We start from the raw sequence: 14,697 nt of genomic DNA, 5'->3' as shown, positions 1-14,697 counted from the left end.
AAGAAAGAATTCTAGCATGATAGATAGATGGCTAAACACTGAAAATACTGTGCTGTGCAAGAAGCCAAACAGAAAAGCCAATAGGGTATGATTCCCTCTCTATGGAATGTTCATGATAATGACCAAGGAGACAGACAAATGACAGCAGATTTCCAGGGCTTATGAAAGTGTATGTTAATGGACATGAGTTTTCTTGGGAGTTATAGAATGTCACCAAAGTAAACAGCAGGAGAAGCGTACACCTTTTGACATGAAAAATAAACTGCACTGCATACTTTTAAAGGTGCATCTGCAAATGCGCACATATGCACGTGTGGCTGTACACAACTGAACCCACACAGACATGTAACCATACATACATGCACGAAAGTGAAATTTTAGCTAGTGAATTGAATGTATTTTTAACGTATGTTGATGTCCAAGAAAATTAAGTTTAATACCAACTTGTAATTAAAAAGCAACAAATAAGAACTACTTCCATTAATAAGCGTATTTTTAAAGGGCTGGTTTTGGAGAGAGGGTGAGCTGGTGGGGGTGGTCCTGCAGTGTGTGTCTGTGCGGCACATCCATGCAGTGCCTTGAAAAGGGCATTGGATCCCCTGGAACTGGAGCCACAAATAGTTGTGAGCTGCAATATGTGTTAATCTGGTTCTTCAGGCAAAGCAGCCAGGGCTCTTACCCTGTAGCCAGCTCTCCAGCCTACAGTAAAGTTTTCTGTTCTGATTGGGGGTGGGGGTAGGGATGGGGGTGGGGAGTTTTTTTTTTTTTTTTTAACTTGTAATCTACAACTAAAATTGTATTTAATGGTGAAAGGCTGAAGATGGGAACTAGAAAAAGCTGTCCAGCCTTGTTTTACACCACAGCACATGCCAGACCAGGGCAAAAAAGGAAGACAAATAAAAGGAGGACAGATCTAGAAGAAGTGCTCCTAACTGCAGGTGGCATGATTGCCCCAGAACTAATATGTAAGCTTACAAAATAGCTACCTCAGCCACTGGTGGCAGAAGAGCTAATGGACTTAGAATGTGTAAAACAGTTAGCGAGCGGAAGCCCAGACAATTCAAACAATTGTCACCCTGGCAGTTATCGAGGCAAAAACTAGAGTGGGAACATTGTTTATTCCACTGCCTTTGCATGTCTGTGTGTCAGCTGCGGGTTCAAAGGCTCCAGCAAGAAGACTACAGAGTTTGGTTTTGGACAGCTGGTGAATATCTGAGCTCTCAAAGTTACTGTAAAGAGATTACTTAGGTTAGGAACTCCAAAATGTTTATATTGAACATTGAATTTATGCTACTGTTCTTATTTAAACATTTCAGCTTTCATAATTTTAAATACATAGAAACACATTAACTTGTGCACATGAATGTATATTTCTTAAATATAAAGTGTTTAAATATAAAGTGTCTCCCTAAAGCTGTGTGCTGAATATTTGCTTCCCAACGCACCAGAGTTCTGACGTGAGATGGGGCTTTGGGGAAGTGACTAGGATGAAGGCTTCAACTCCATAAGTGAGTTAACTCACTGGTAGATTCATAGAATGACAGCATTACCGGGAGGTGTAGCGACTGTCAGACATAGCAAATGCAGTGGTGGATTTAAACTTTAAGCGAAGTTTTCCTCACCATTTGCTACTTTCATGATAAATTCCCAAACAACTGTTTAATCCTCAACCCTATCTCTAAGTACACACATACATACACAGTCGCAGACACACTAGGTTAGTCTCAGTCGGCTTTCTATTGTTCTGAAAAATGTGGTTTGTTTCTTTGGTATTTCTGATTTTTAAATTATACCATTTAAATGTTCTGAAAAGCCCATGGAGGATATATACTCTCTTCTAGGTAAGACTCCAACCATGGCTTCTGTCTGACAGTGACTATTCTCTTCTGCCATATCCACCGTTTCATATTTATCTTATTTCTGTGTATGTTTTACGCCTGCGCACCAGGCACCTGCAGCTACCTAAGGAGACCAGCAGAGCGCACCAGATCTCCTAGAGGTGGCGCCTGGGGCAACTGTGAACATCTGAGGTTGGTGTTAAGAACTGACCTCAGGACCTCTGCAGGAGCAGCTCACTGCTGAGCGCTCCAGACTATTGCTTCTTGCCCAGCACTTTCTTGGTGCTGATCATTTTCCCACTGAAGAAGCAACACAAACTAACCTGAATATACACATGGAAGGAAAATCATGTCTTCAGCATTAACTGCCTGAAGGCTCTGCCCCAGACACCCATGTACCCACTGGAGACTGGAGCAGGACTGAGGTGCCTTGGCTTTGGTCCCAATCCTATTGATGGCAGAATCTTGGAGGTAATAAAAAAAAAGTACAGGTTTTGAGCAGCAAAATTTATACAAGTACAGGAAAATGGGCTCTAAGAAAATGTAGAGGTAAGGAACTTTATTGTCAATAGCTGAATTATGTTATTACTTATTTTCCTTCATTAGTGTTGCTTACTTTTGTAATCATATGAATCATATAAAAAATGAGTGAAATGGGATGCATGTCTATAATCCTAACATTCAGAAGATGTGGACAGGAGGATCAGAAGTTCAACGTCATCCTTGGCCTCACAGTAAGTACAAGGAACACACCTTAAAGGAGCAAGTAATTTAAGTCACCAAGTATTCTATAAAAGACACAAGTACAAATATACAATGTACAAATATACAAATGTACAAATGGGATTATCAGCAGGAGGATGGTAAGCACACAGCAGATGGCGAGTCAAGACCTCAATCAGTTGTCTGCTCTGCTCTGATACAGGCAAACCTTTTATAACCTCAAGTTATTCAAATGTGAAGGCTGTGCTCTAGAAGCTCTAACAATTCCTTTGTTTGTTTGTTTGCTTTAGAAACAGGGTCTTTCTGCATAGCCCTGACTCTCCTGGAATTCACTACGTAGACCAGGCTGGCACTGAACTCACAGATATGAGACAGAGGCCTGCCTCTGCCTCCTAAGCAGTGGGGTGCACCAATACATCCAGCCCAGCCCTCATAGTTCTAAAACAGCTACTGGGCTGGGGTGATAGCTAGGTCAGGAAAGCATCTATGACTCAGTTGTGAGGACCTGAGTTCAAATCCCCAGAAACCACATAAAACCTGGAAACCACATAAACTCCTGGAAGCATCATTGGCTAACTGGTAGTGGAAAGCAAGAGACCATATCTCAAACAATGTGGAAATTGAAGACCAATACCAGAGGTTGTGCTCTGACCTCTGCAGAAGCACTGTGGCATGTGTGTGCCTGAATTCACACACATTCACACACATACACACACACATGCACACAATGCTTTGTTGGCAATTGATTCCTGGATAGCATTTTATTCTTACACTAATTTACTATCTTTTTCCTCCTTTGGGAAATCACAAGAGTTACTCATTTGTCCTCAAATACTACCACAAAGTATAGTGAAAGCAAGCCAAGAAGTAGAAATGACAGGCCACAATTCACAGATCACAGTCCTTATCATATTTATAGTCTAATATTTATCACATACCTAGCACTGGCTAGGGACTTTTGTGAAGTACTAATCTCTGGTCAGAGGGAATAAAGTAAAAAGAAGTACAGAGAATACAATGAAGGCCCTACCCTCATAAGTAAACACTTATTTTAAGTGAAACTACTGAGAAGTATCACACAGGGTGGACCCCAGTGTCTGGGAGCTGCTCACCACAGTGCTATGGGTGGCCTCGAGTTGGACAATCAGGATGGCTGAGGGGGTAATGTGCATTATACTGTTAAATCGTCACGTGGTATCTGAGCTCACTGAGAAGCTGGCTCGGGAAATAAGGCCAGCACCTGAACTTCCGGCCCATGATGCACGTTTATGCCAAGTGTCTTCTAAGACCCCTTTGCCAGGGTTAGGATGCTCCAACTGACAACATGACAGGGCAGGAAGAGGACAGCAAAACAGTCCAAAAGTAAAACCCTGCACCCTTAAAAACAAAGGGGAAGCGGCTTCCAACTTCGTTTGGATAGACAGGAGGTTACTACTGTTTATCCCATGATGTAAGAGTGCTGCAGTGGAAAAGAGAAAGCAGAAGTTCAGCTGTGGGAAGCTCAGCCTCGGGGATATAAAGCTCTATTGGAAACTCCTGCTGCCTCCACTGCCCAGGCGGGTTTCTACAGGATATTGTGCACGCCCAATTCGATGACGTCATCGCACCTGTTGGAGGCCTCACCCAAGAGGACACTCTGCTCTGCCTGGGAGTTTTTGTGAACTTCAGATGGTTGCCATGGTAGTAGGCTTTGGCTGGATGTTCTGAGGACCTGAACTAAGGTATTTAACTATCTATTGCCTACTATTTATTCTTTTACTTGGCTTGCTGTACATTTAATAAACTCACTCATTTACAGCAGAAAATAGAGCTGCTGTAGATCACTCTCCACACCATGTGCATGAAGGGAGGGCCATCATGATAACAGGTGACCAGTGTGCAAATCTAAGCACAGAGATGCTCAGAATGTTCTAACGTAGCCGGCTGGCTAATGTGGCAGGAAGAGAGAGGATGTTCAGAAAGAATGATGTCAGGATAGGGGTCTAGGCCACATAACCAGCCTGGCTACTGGTATGAGATGGGTGACATGCACCTTAATGCATACTAAGAAAACTGAACACGGAGTATATGCACGGGGAGGAAGAGGAGCATGCACAGGTCCACATGTTGCCAGGACATGTAATGTCTCAGCAGGTGAAGTATCCCTAGATCTGCATCAGCAAGTTAGTGGAATGATGAGCAAAACGAACTAGCTAATGGATTCAATGCAAGTTCTGAAAGAGCAAATGGAGGAAACCTAACTTTTAAGACCTAGAAAACCCTACTGAGACATCTAGTATCTGTTCAGAAATACCAAAAGCATTATTGCCACGAAACTGAGAATGCAGAAATGGAGACTGGTTTTCCCACTCACCATTTGCAGACTGTATCATATTTCCAGACTTTTGGACTTCATCAAATTTTGTAAAAATGACATTCAACCTGTTTGAAAACAAAAAAATATATATATGGAGTATCAATCATCACCATTTATGAATACCAAACAAGATGAAGTTGACTGCCCCGACACCTTAGCTTTATTTCTGTCAGGGTAAAAAAACATCCTGACAAAAGTAACCAAGGGAGAAAGGGTCTGTTTCAGCTTACAGTTTCAGGTACAGCCATCACTGTGGGGCATCATGTTGGCAGGAGTCAACATGAAGCAGTTAGTCACACAAATGGACAAATGCTCACACATAAAGATCCAAACCCAATATAGCTGGGATACAAAGTGAATAAACTGTAATTAATTAAATATATATATCTCCAAGAGAATTGTGCTGCCCACAGTGGGCAGGTTTTCCTACTTCAATCAGCATGATCAAGACAATCCCCTCAGACATATTCATAGGCCAAGCCAATATAGACAGACTCTCCTTGAGATGCTCAGGTGATTCAAAATTGTGTCAAGTTGACAATTAAAACTGACCATCAGCCTGTCGGTGTGGTGCATGTCTTTAATCCCAGCACTCAGAAAGCAGAGGCAGGTGGATCTCTAGGAGTTTGAGGCCAGCCTGGTCTACAAAGCTAGTCCAGGACAGCCAGGGCTCTCTTACACAGAGAAACCCTATCTTGAAAAAACAAAATAAAGTAATTTTTAAGACTGACCATCAGCCCCCACTCCAAAGAGAACAATGCTAAAACCATTAGCAAGAATAGTAACTTCCCCAGTAACTGGTGAGAGCCAACAAAAACTGCACATCTCACATGGATTCCTCATGGGATTAAGGACTCAGTCTAAAAGATCGCACTTGGGGCTGAAGTGCTAGCTCGGTGCGTAACAGTGCTTATTGTACAAGCATGAGGACCTGAGTTCAAATCCCCAGTACCAATGTTAAAAACTGTTTGTGGCCATGCACACACCTGTAACCCAACACTGTGAGGGGTAGAGAACAGGAGGACTGCAGTGTCTCACTGGCCTCCACCTAGCTTCAGGTTCAGTGAGAGCACCTATCTTAAAGGGAATAAGGTAAGTGATAGAGCGGGACAACCAATGTCTCTCTCTCACACACACAAACACACACACACACACACATTAAATAAATGGGGAACATTTTTTTTAATTTTGTTTTAAAAGTTCCTATTTCTCCTGCTTCTTTTGAAGCAGGCTGCCAGTTACTTTGGAGAAAGCTTTTCATAATATACTATTTTCACACTACAGGCTTTTCCTGACTTGTACTTAATTCCAAATGTTAGAAATAACTCCTTCTAAAAACAAATGTTGTGATTGAACACGCTTTGGCTTGAGAAATCTACTCGGCACTTCTAATAACAGATTATCTCACCCTGGCATTTAAACATAAGCAAAACTGCTGATGGGTCAAAATATCCTATCCTAGCTGACACGAACACCAAGAGAAAAGGCGCCAATGTAACAGTACCTATAAGCGAAAGCACAGAGGCGTCCCAGGCGAACAGCTTGCTCATTCTCTGCTGTGACACAGACTGACACTCTAAAGCACAGCGCTCTGCGTTCCAACAGCTGCCACCCATTTCTGGGACCAGGCTAGCCACTGGTGCTCTCATGCCCTCCCATCCTACCTTTGAACGCAAACCATTTCACAAATGAATTGAAACTCCTTGGAGGCTGAGATGGGAACTCCATGTTCCCTTAGTAACAATGCAAAGGATTTACCACGAGAGTCACATCAGGCTGTCAAAGATCTGTAACCATGCCATGTTTCTGGCTTCTCTCTGGCTACTCACACAATCTGCTCTTAGTTGATTCATTTACTTGTTCATGCAACAAAAACTCGAGTGTCCATTACCTAACTCAAAGCTAACTAAAGTCTAGGTAATAGGCAAACAAACAAACAAAAAAATACTACTGGCAAACCAGTATTTTTCCTCCTATCCCACAGGAGAAAGATCGATAATCTTTTCAAAGCTCCCAGATACAGACACACCTTCAGATCCTTCAAATTTACTGCAAACCACCACTACCCACAAATCAAAGTGGAGATTGAAATACAAGTCCAATTGCCACCTCAGGGCCAGACATGAGTAACACTATCACTCACATTCAAATCCGGTGGTTACTAAAGATCCAGAAGGATGCCTTAATGTCAATTCTTAAGATGTTTCCATCTCCTTCCCTTTTAAAGCAACAAAGATCTTAGATGGCTGAGTGAGCCCATAAATCAGTTCACTGCGCAGGTTGCCAGGGTGTGCCCTGACTTGGGTACCACTTTATTGTGTCACAACCACACCCTCTGCCATGACAGAAACATGCCAGCAATTTTACAAGTTAGGGCAGCAATATCCCTTTCATCTAGTTGTCTCTCAAGTTTCTGGAAGGAGGTGAGTATCACTTACATTCTTGGGAGAGTCCCAGGTACAAATACACTTGTGAAAACAGTATTGTAGGATCTCTCCAAATGGTGATGTCTGTGCACTGTGGTCATTTCAACCACACCCTATAGCCTCAACAACCAGGCAGGAGAACACCCAAAGGCCAGCCACTGTTCCCGACCCCTGTGTTTTCACTTGGAATTCTCCTAGGCAGGATGTCCTTTCCGTCACTGTTAATTCCGGGTTAACTAACTCCCTCATTCTTTGCTCAGTAGTCCCTTCATGGCTCCTATTCTGGTTATACCTAAGAGGCCTGCAACCTGTCTGTGGGCAGCTGAACACCAACAGAGCACTCTGTAGGCACGGAAGTACTGGCTGTCATCTGTTAGCTTCAAACACAGCAATTTAAGATGCCTCAAACAGAAACCGTCAATTGGCACAAATATAAGCAGGTGGTTTCCATGTTTAAAACTACTGAAAGCATACTGGCTGCCCTCTATCCTAGTTTCACTTCCGTATGGTGAAAAGACATCCTGACAACAGTGACTTGAGAAGGGTTTACTCCCGCTTACAGCTCCAGGTTCCAGTCCTTTACGGCAGGGAAGCCAAGGCAGCGGGAGCTTAAGATAGGCACGGCACATCCACAGTCAAGAGCAGTGAGAAATTAGCACATGCGTGCTTACTTCCGCGGTGGTGCTCAGCATGGCTTCTCTCTTACAGAGTTCAGGATCTCCATGCATAAAGAATTGTGACCCCCACAGTAGGCTGACCCCACATCAATTAATTTTTCTTTTTAAAAATCCCTCGCAGACAAGTCCACATGCCAACCCAGTGCGGACAATCTCTTCAGGGAATCCTAGGCAGCGACAAGCTGACCAGTAAAGCTAGCCTCATGCTCTCTGAAGCTAGCAAATACTTCTTTTTTTTTTAATCTTCAGATCTCAATTTAAAATAAATTTCATGTGACTTGGGGTATGCTTTGGAGGTAAAGTACAGAGTACCATGCATGTAGCATTGGATTAAAATCCCACTCCCCTCAAAAAGGGAAATTTATTAATTTGACAAATCACCACTATCATTTTGCCCTAGTTTTTCTGAATCTAAACAATTATATTAAATTCAGCCCAGATAGTTTATTTTACTGTAAGATTTATATTTAAATCTTTGCTAGAAAATTTTAACACTGTAAAATGTAAATTTTAAGTCATTCCCAAGAAACAAGTCCTAAGAATCTCAGTGAACAAACTTCATCTGAACATTAAGAGCTTCTCTTGCTCAGCTTGAGCCTCTGCTCCTGAATAAGGGTACCAAAGAGTCTAGGCTGTGAGATGCTGAGCCAGTAAAGGTGCCTGCTGCCAAGTGCTTGGGTTTGAGTCCCAGAACCTATATGGTAAAAGAACACAATTCAATTGTTCTCTGCATACCACATGCATGTTGTAGCATGTATGAACATGTTCCACAGTTTATCTACCTACCTTCACTATCCCTCACTTTCTCTCTTATACATACAATGAAGTAGAGAGAGTATGTGTGTGTGTATGTATTTAAAGAAAAGAAATATGTATCTCAACCTCAGCCAGGCGTGGTGCATGCCTTTAATCCCAGCCTTACAAAATCAGAGGTCAGCCTGGTCTACATAATGAGTTCCAGGCCTGCCAGAACACAGTGAGACCCTGCCTCAAACAAACAGTCCGAACCTGAAGGATGGAAGAAACTAACAGGAAAACCAAAGTCATCTGAGGAAATGACTTCATGGTTAAAGTGTTTGCCCCTTAAGCAAAAGGACCAGAGTTCAGATCCCCAGAACCCATGTACGTGCTGGGTAGGTGAGCCGGCCTACCTGTAATTACACACTCAGAAAGCAGAAACAAGGGGTCCCTAGAGCAAGCTCTGAGTTTGAGTGAGAGACGTTGCTTCAATAAATAAACTGGAAAAGTGACCGAGGGTGATCGCTGACATCAACCTTGGTCCTCCATGTGTATGCTGGCTGGTTTATGCTAACCTGACACATGCTAGAATCATCTGAAGGGAGGAAATGTCAACTGAAAGAATATCTCTCTAAGATTCAGCTTTAGGACACTGTGGAGGAGTGAATAAAAATGCCATAGGTCCATGGGGAGCAGCACTATCAGGAGGTGTCCTTGTTGGAATAGGTGTAACTTTGTGGAGGGAGTGTGTCACTAGGAGGTGCCTTATGAAACGCAAGCCACACCGTTATAACAGTTTCTTCCTGTTGCCTTGCCAATCCAGGTGCACAACTCTCAGCTCCTTCTCCAGCACCATGTCTGCCTGCATGTTGCCATGCTTTCTGCCATGATGATAATGGACTAAACCTATGAAGCTGTAAGCCAGGCCCAATTAAATGTTTTCCTTTATAAGAATTGCCACGGTCATGGTGTCTCTTCACAGCAATAGGAACCCAAACTCTAACTAAGACAGGCATTTTCTTTTTTTCTGATATGAAAGAGATTTATTGTATGGAGGTGAAGAGAGAAAGAGAAAGAGACAGAGAAAGATAAGGGGCGGGAGGGCACCCAGGAAGGGGAGAGAAACTAAAGCGACAGGCATTTTCTTAATTAGTGATTGACGGGGAGGGCCCAGCCCATTCTGGGTGGTGCTATCCCTAGGCTGGAGGTTCAAGATCCTATAAGAAAGCAGGCTGAGTAAGCCACAAAGAGCAAGCTAGTAAACAGCACTCTGCCCTGGCCTCTACATTAGCCCCAGCCTCCTCGTTGCTGCGAAGTTTGAGTTCTGTCCTGGCTTCCTTCAGTGATGAGCAGTGATGTGGAAGTGTTAAGCCAATCAAGCCCTTTCCCTCCCAAAAGCGGCTTTGGCTGTGGTGTTTCATCATGGCGACAGAAATCCTGACAACACGTACATGTGCACATGCACCAACACACACGAGCCCGCATATAAACACATACAAGTGTAGGTGATGAGCCTCAGCTTGATCCCCCAGAACCCACACAAGATGGAAGGACACAGTCAAGTCCACAGAGCTGTCCTCTGACTGATACATGTGGGCCATGGTATACACGCCACCAGAGACATACAAAATAAATGTAACAACAACAACAAAAAAAAAATCAAAGCACTCTTATTCCCATCTAGTTATTTCATGTACTTTACAGACTCATGGAGTTAGGCTCCATCCACCTGTTCACAGCAGCCCTTTATCAAGATCATATGTGCCCAACTCACGCCAAGACAAATGACTCCTATACTCCATTTCAGCATATCATGCCACATCCCTAGTGCCCAGGACTCCAGAAACTCTTACATGAAACAGAGCAGAGAAAACCAAGCATCCAAATCCAAAGAAGTAAGTCTTTGCTCTGACCCTTAATACTGTGTGATCTTTCAAAAGTCAGTTTTAGTCCCTGGGGCCCTGCAAACTTCTAGGGACACAGGGGCAGGCTTGGAAGTTATGCCCATCTAGGATGGTCAAAATGATAGAAAGCCAACTGTTACATTTTTTTTTTTTAATTTCTATCTATAATGGGCCATTTCTAGATCAAGTTTTCTTGGGGCTAGTGTACTGGCTGGTTTTGTGTGTCAACTGGAGACAAGCTAGAGTCACCAGAGAGGAAGTCGCCTCAGTTGAGAAAATGGCTCCAAGGGATCCAGCTGTCAGACATTTTCTTAGTTGTTGATTGAGGGGGAGGACCAAGCCCATGTGGATAGTGCCAGCCCTAGATGGTAGTTTTGGGGTCTATAAGAAAGCAGACTGAGCAAGTCATATAAAGCAAGCCAGTAAGCAGCACCCTCCATGGCCTCTGCATCAGCTCCTGCCTCCAGGTTCCTGCTCTTTTTGAGTCCCTGTCCTGACTTCCTTCAGTGATGAACAGCAATGTGGAAGTAAAAGCTGAAAAAACCCTTTTCTCCCTAACTTGCTTTATGGTTGTGTTGTTTTGTTGAAGCAATGGAAATCCTAAGCCACCTAGTAAGATGATATTTTTCTTGCATCAGTTCTCGACATTGACAGAGACACTGAAGAACAGAAAACTAGCTTTGAGATGTCTGCTTTTTATAGGCAGGCAGGTATTTGAATGGCTTTGGTCTGAAACAAATGTCTAAGCACCTGCTGCAGTAAGTGCTGGGTGTACACAAGACATAGAACTACAAAATGGTAAGAGAGACTGTTTCAGTACCAATACTTTGAAATGTTGGAACACTGCAGTGTTCTGAAAGCAAATGGCTCCTATAGGCTCTTATTTGAATACTTGGTCCCCAGCTAGCGGAAATGTTTGGAAAGGATTGGAAGGAATGGCCTTGGAGGAGGTATGTCACTAAGAATGGGCTTTGAGATTTCAAAGGTTCATCACGCTCCCTTTAAACTCTTCTGCAAATATAAGTTCTCAGCTCCAGTGCCACGCCTTCCTGCCTGCTGTGTACTCCCCCAGCTATGATGGTCATAGACCAGAACCCTCTGGAACCATGAGCCCCAATTAAATGCTTTTATAAATTGCCCTGCTCATTGTGGTGGTCTGAATAAAAATGGACCCCACAAGTCCACAGGGAGTGGCCCAATTAGGCAGTGTGGCCTTGCTGCAGTAGGTGTGGCCTTGTTGAGGAAGTATAGTGGGCTTTGAGGTTTTAAGCGCTCAATCCAGGCCCAGTGTCACACACTCTTACTACTGCCTACTGATCCAGATGTAGAACTCTCGGCTCCTTCTCCAGCACCATGTCTGCCTGTGTGCTGCCGTGCTTCCCACCATGATGATAATGAACTAAGCCTCTGAACCTGTAAGCCAGTTTTCCTGTATAACAGCTGCCATGGTGATGGTATCGTCTCACAGCAATAGAAACTGTACGACACTCATGGTGTTTTGTAACAACGGTAAAACAGTAAGCAAGAAGTCGGTATCAAGGAGTGGGCCAGTGTGACAGGCCTGACCACAGTGAGCTTTGGAGTGGAAGACTGAGAGACTCTGGACTAGGAAAATGGTGGAATGCTGTAAGCAGAGCTTAATGAGTCAGTCATCCTAGTAGGAGCTTGGAGGACAGCAGTGCTAAGAGCAATGTGTACTATAGAGACCCAGATCAAGACGTTTCAGAGGATATTAACTAGAGACAATTCTTGTGATATTCTGACAAAGAATGTGCTTTTTGCCTCTGTCCTAAGAATCTGCTTGAGGCTAAAGTGAAGAGTTTTGGACTAAGTTCATTGGGAGAGATTTCAAAAGCCTAATGTTGACTCTGTTGTATAGATATGGTGATCACTCTTATGTAGATCTACAATGAAAAAGAGCAGGTTGGAAAAAAAGCAAAATACACAATTTAAAGAGAAAAAAAAGCACCAGGAAATTTAATGTTGAAGCTTTGGTTGGTGCTGAAAGAGATAAGGAGAAATGGAATGAAGGGAGTGATGTCCTTACAGTGAGATTACTAGCTAATCCTGAAACTTTTTAGGGGAAAAAAGATGTTAGGAATTATCTGTTCCTAAAGAGCAATAACAAACCAAAGTTTATGCAAATGTAATTCAAGGGAAACAGGTTCCATCTCAAGCAGCCAGCAGGACTTCACACCTTTGGCCACATGGCATTAGAGGCATGAAGGATACAGGAGTAGTGGGACTGTGGAGTTATCCTTTGTGGCTACGGAAAGCTGCTGAGGTCAGGCCAGGCCTGTGGAGTGGTGTCCCTACATGAAGGTCCGGAGAGGCCACTGTATGATGATGCAAAGGTGAAACATGGATGCGTGGAGACCTCAAGATGCTGGAGATGCCAGGGCACCCATGTATCTGCCAAGGGGAGCTGCATACAGAGAGTAGAAACAGTCCGAGAGACTGTTTTGCAGTCACACAGCTGGAAGACATTTACGCCTTTTGACATCAGAAGGAAACACACAACAGTCAGAGTTTGCTCTTTGGGGGTTTTGTCTTGCTTTGGTCTAGCATTTCCTCGGTATGCTCCATTTCCTCCCTTTTGGAATGGTAACATATATATTCTGTGCCATTATATGATAGAAGTATGTAAGTAGCTTTTGGGTTTTACATGGGGGTTACAACTGAGAGATTGTCTGAGTCTTAGGAAAGACTTTGGACTTTTTAACTGCACTGAGCCTGTGAAAGACTATATGGACTTTTGAAGTTGGATTAAATGCAATTTGCATTATGATGCAGCCAGGGAATGGAATGTGGTAGTGTCAACAGGAAGGGTCCCTAGAGGCTATATAGTTGAGTGTTTGGTCACTAGCAGTGTGGTCTTGGAGGAAGCATATCATGGGTATAGGATTGGACTTTTGCAAAGACTCACTCCATGGGGACCTGCCTGCCTGCCTGCCTTTTATTTGGGGGTCTCAGCTACCTTCCAGCACCAGGGTTATCTGCCTGCTGCTATGCACCCCAACAAGATGATTGTGGACTCTACTCATCTGGAACCACGAGCCCCAATAAAATACTTTCTTTTATAAGTTGCCTTGGTCATAGTGTTTTGTCACAGGCAATAGACAACTAAGACAGGTATAGAATGAGACCAGATGTCTGCATGATTCATCTGAGTTAGGTGAGGGGCGTAGGAGACACTCATACTTTCTCTCTCTCTCTCTCTCTCTCTGTGTGTGTGTGTGTGTGTGTGTGTGTGTGTGTGTGTGTGTATGTGTGTGTAGGGGGCATGCTGTAAAGGCCAGAGGTCAACCCTGCGTGCCATTCCTCAGGTGCCAGCCACTTTGCTTTCTGAGACAGAGTCTTTTTGGCCTAGAGCCTTTCAATTCATCTAGGCTGGCTGATGAGGGAGCCCTAAGGATCTCCTCTCTAGCTCCTGAGTGCTGAGACTACAAGCACACACACCACCACATCCAACCCCCCTCAACTCCTCCAACCCCCACCCCCTGAGACAGGGTTTCTGTGTGTGTAGCCCTGGCTGTCCTGGAACTCACTTTGTAGACCAGACTGGCCTTGAACTCATAGAGATGGGCCTCTACCTTTCATGTGCTGGGATTAAAGGTGTGTGCTAGCATGTCTGGCTCACATCCACCTTTTTTAAGTGAGTTCTGAGGCACAAACACAGGTTTTCATGCTTACATGGCAACTTTCCTGAGTCATCTGCTCAGCTCCAAGTGTTATTTTTGAGGGAATAAGATAAAATGATTCCACTCATGTCTGATGTGGAATCTTTGAGTAAAATTACCACATCAAAAATAAGAGCATGGACCAAGATGAAACCTAAAAAGGAGCAGGGGAGGGAATAAAGGAAAAATGCCCACAAACATACACAAAACAAATGTTTAATGTTAAATAAAGAATTTTTAATAATTTAAATAAATAAATAAATTTTAAGAGTCAGCAAAATGACTCAGCAGCTAAAGGGACTTGCTGTCAATTCTGACAACCTGAGTTCAAGCCCCAGTGCTCACATGGAGAGAA

General features: G+C 43.5%; 1 protein-coding gene across 1 annotated transcript in view; it reads right to left on the bottom strand.

Annotated features, from left to right (window-relative positions):
- Clasp1 (cytoplasmic linker associated protein 1) overlaps positions 1 to 14,697 on the bottom strand; it is a 219,296-nt gene that overhangs the window by 121,948 nt on the left and 82,651 nt on the right. The window contains exon 8 of the mRNA XM_060371639.1: positions 4,915 to 4,982. Coding sequence (XP_060227622.1) covers positions 4,915 to 4,982 — 68 coding nt within the window. The remainder of the gene's footprint in view (positions 1 to 4,914; positions 4,983 to 14,697) is intronic.

This window comes from Meriones unguiculatus, chromosome 18 (genome assembly GCF_030254825.1).
Source record: "Meriones unguiculatus strain TT.TT164.6M chromosome 18, Bangor_MerUng_6.1, whole genome shotgun sequence".
Taxonomy (NCBI): Eukaryota; Metazoa; Chordata; class Mammalia; order Rodentia; family Muridae; genus Meriones; species Meriones unguiculatus.
This window is presented reverse-complemented; position numbering and strand designations above follow the sequence as displayed.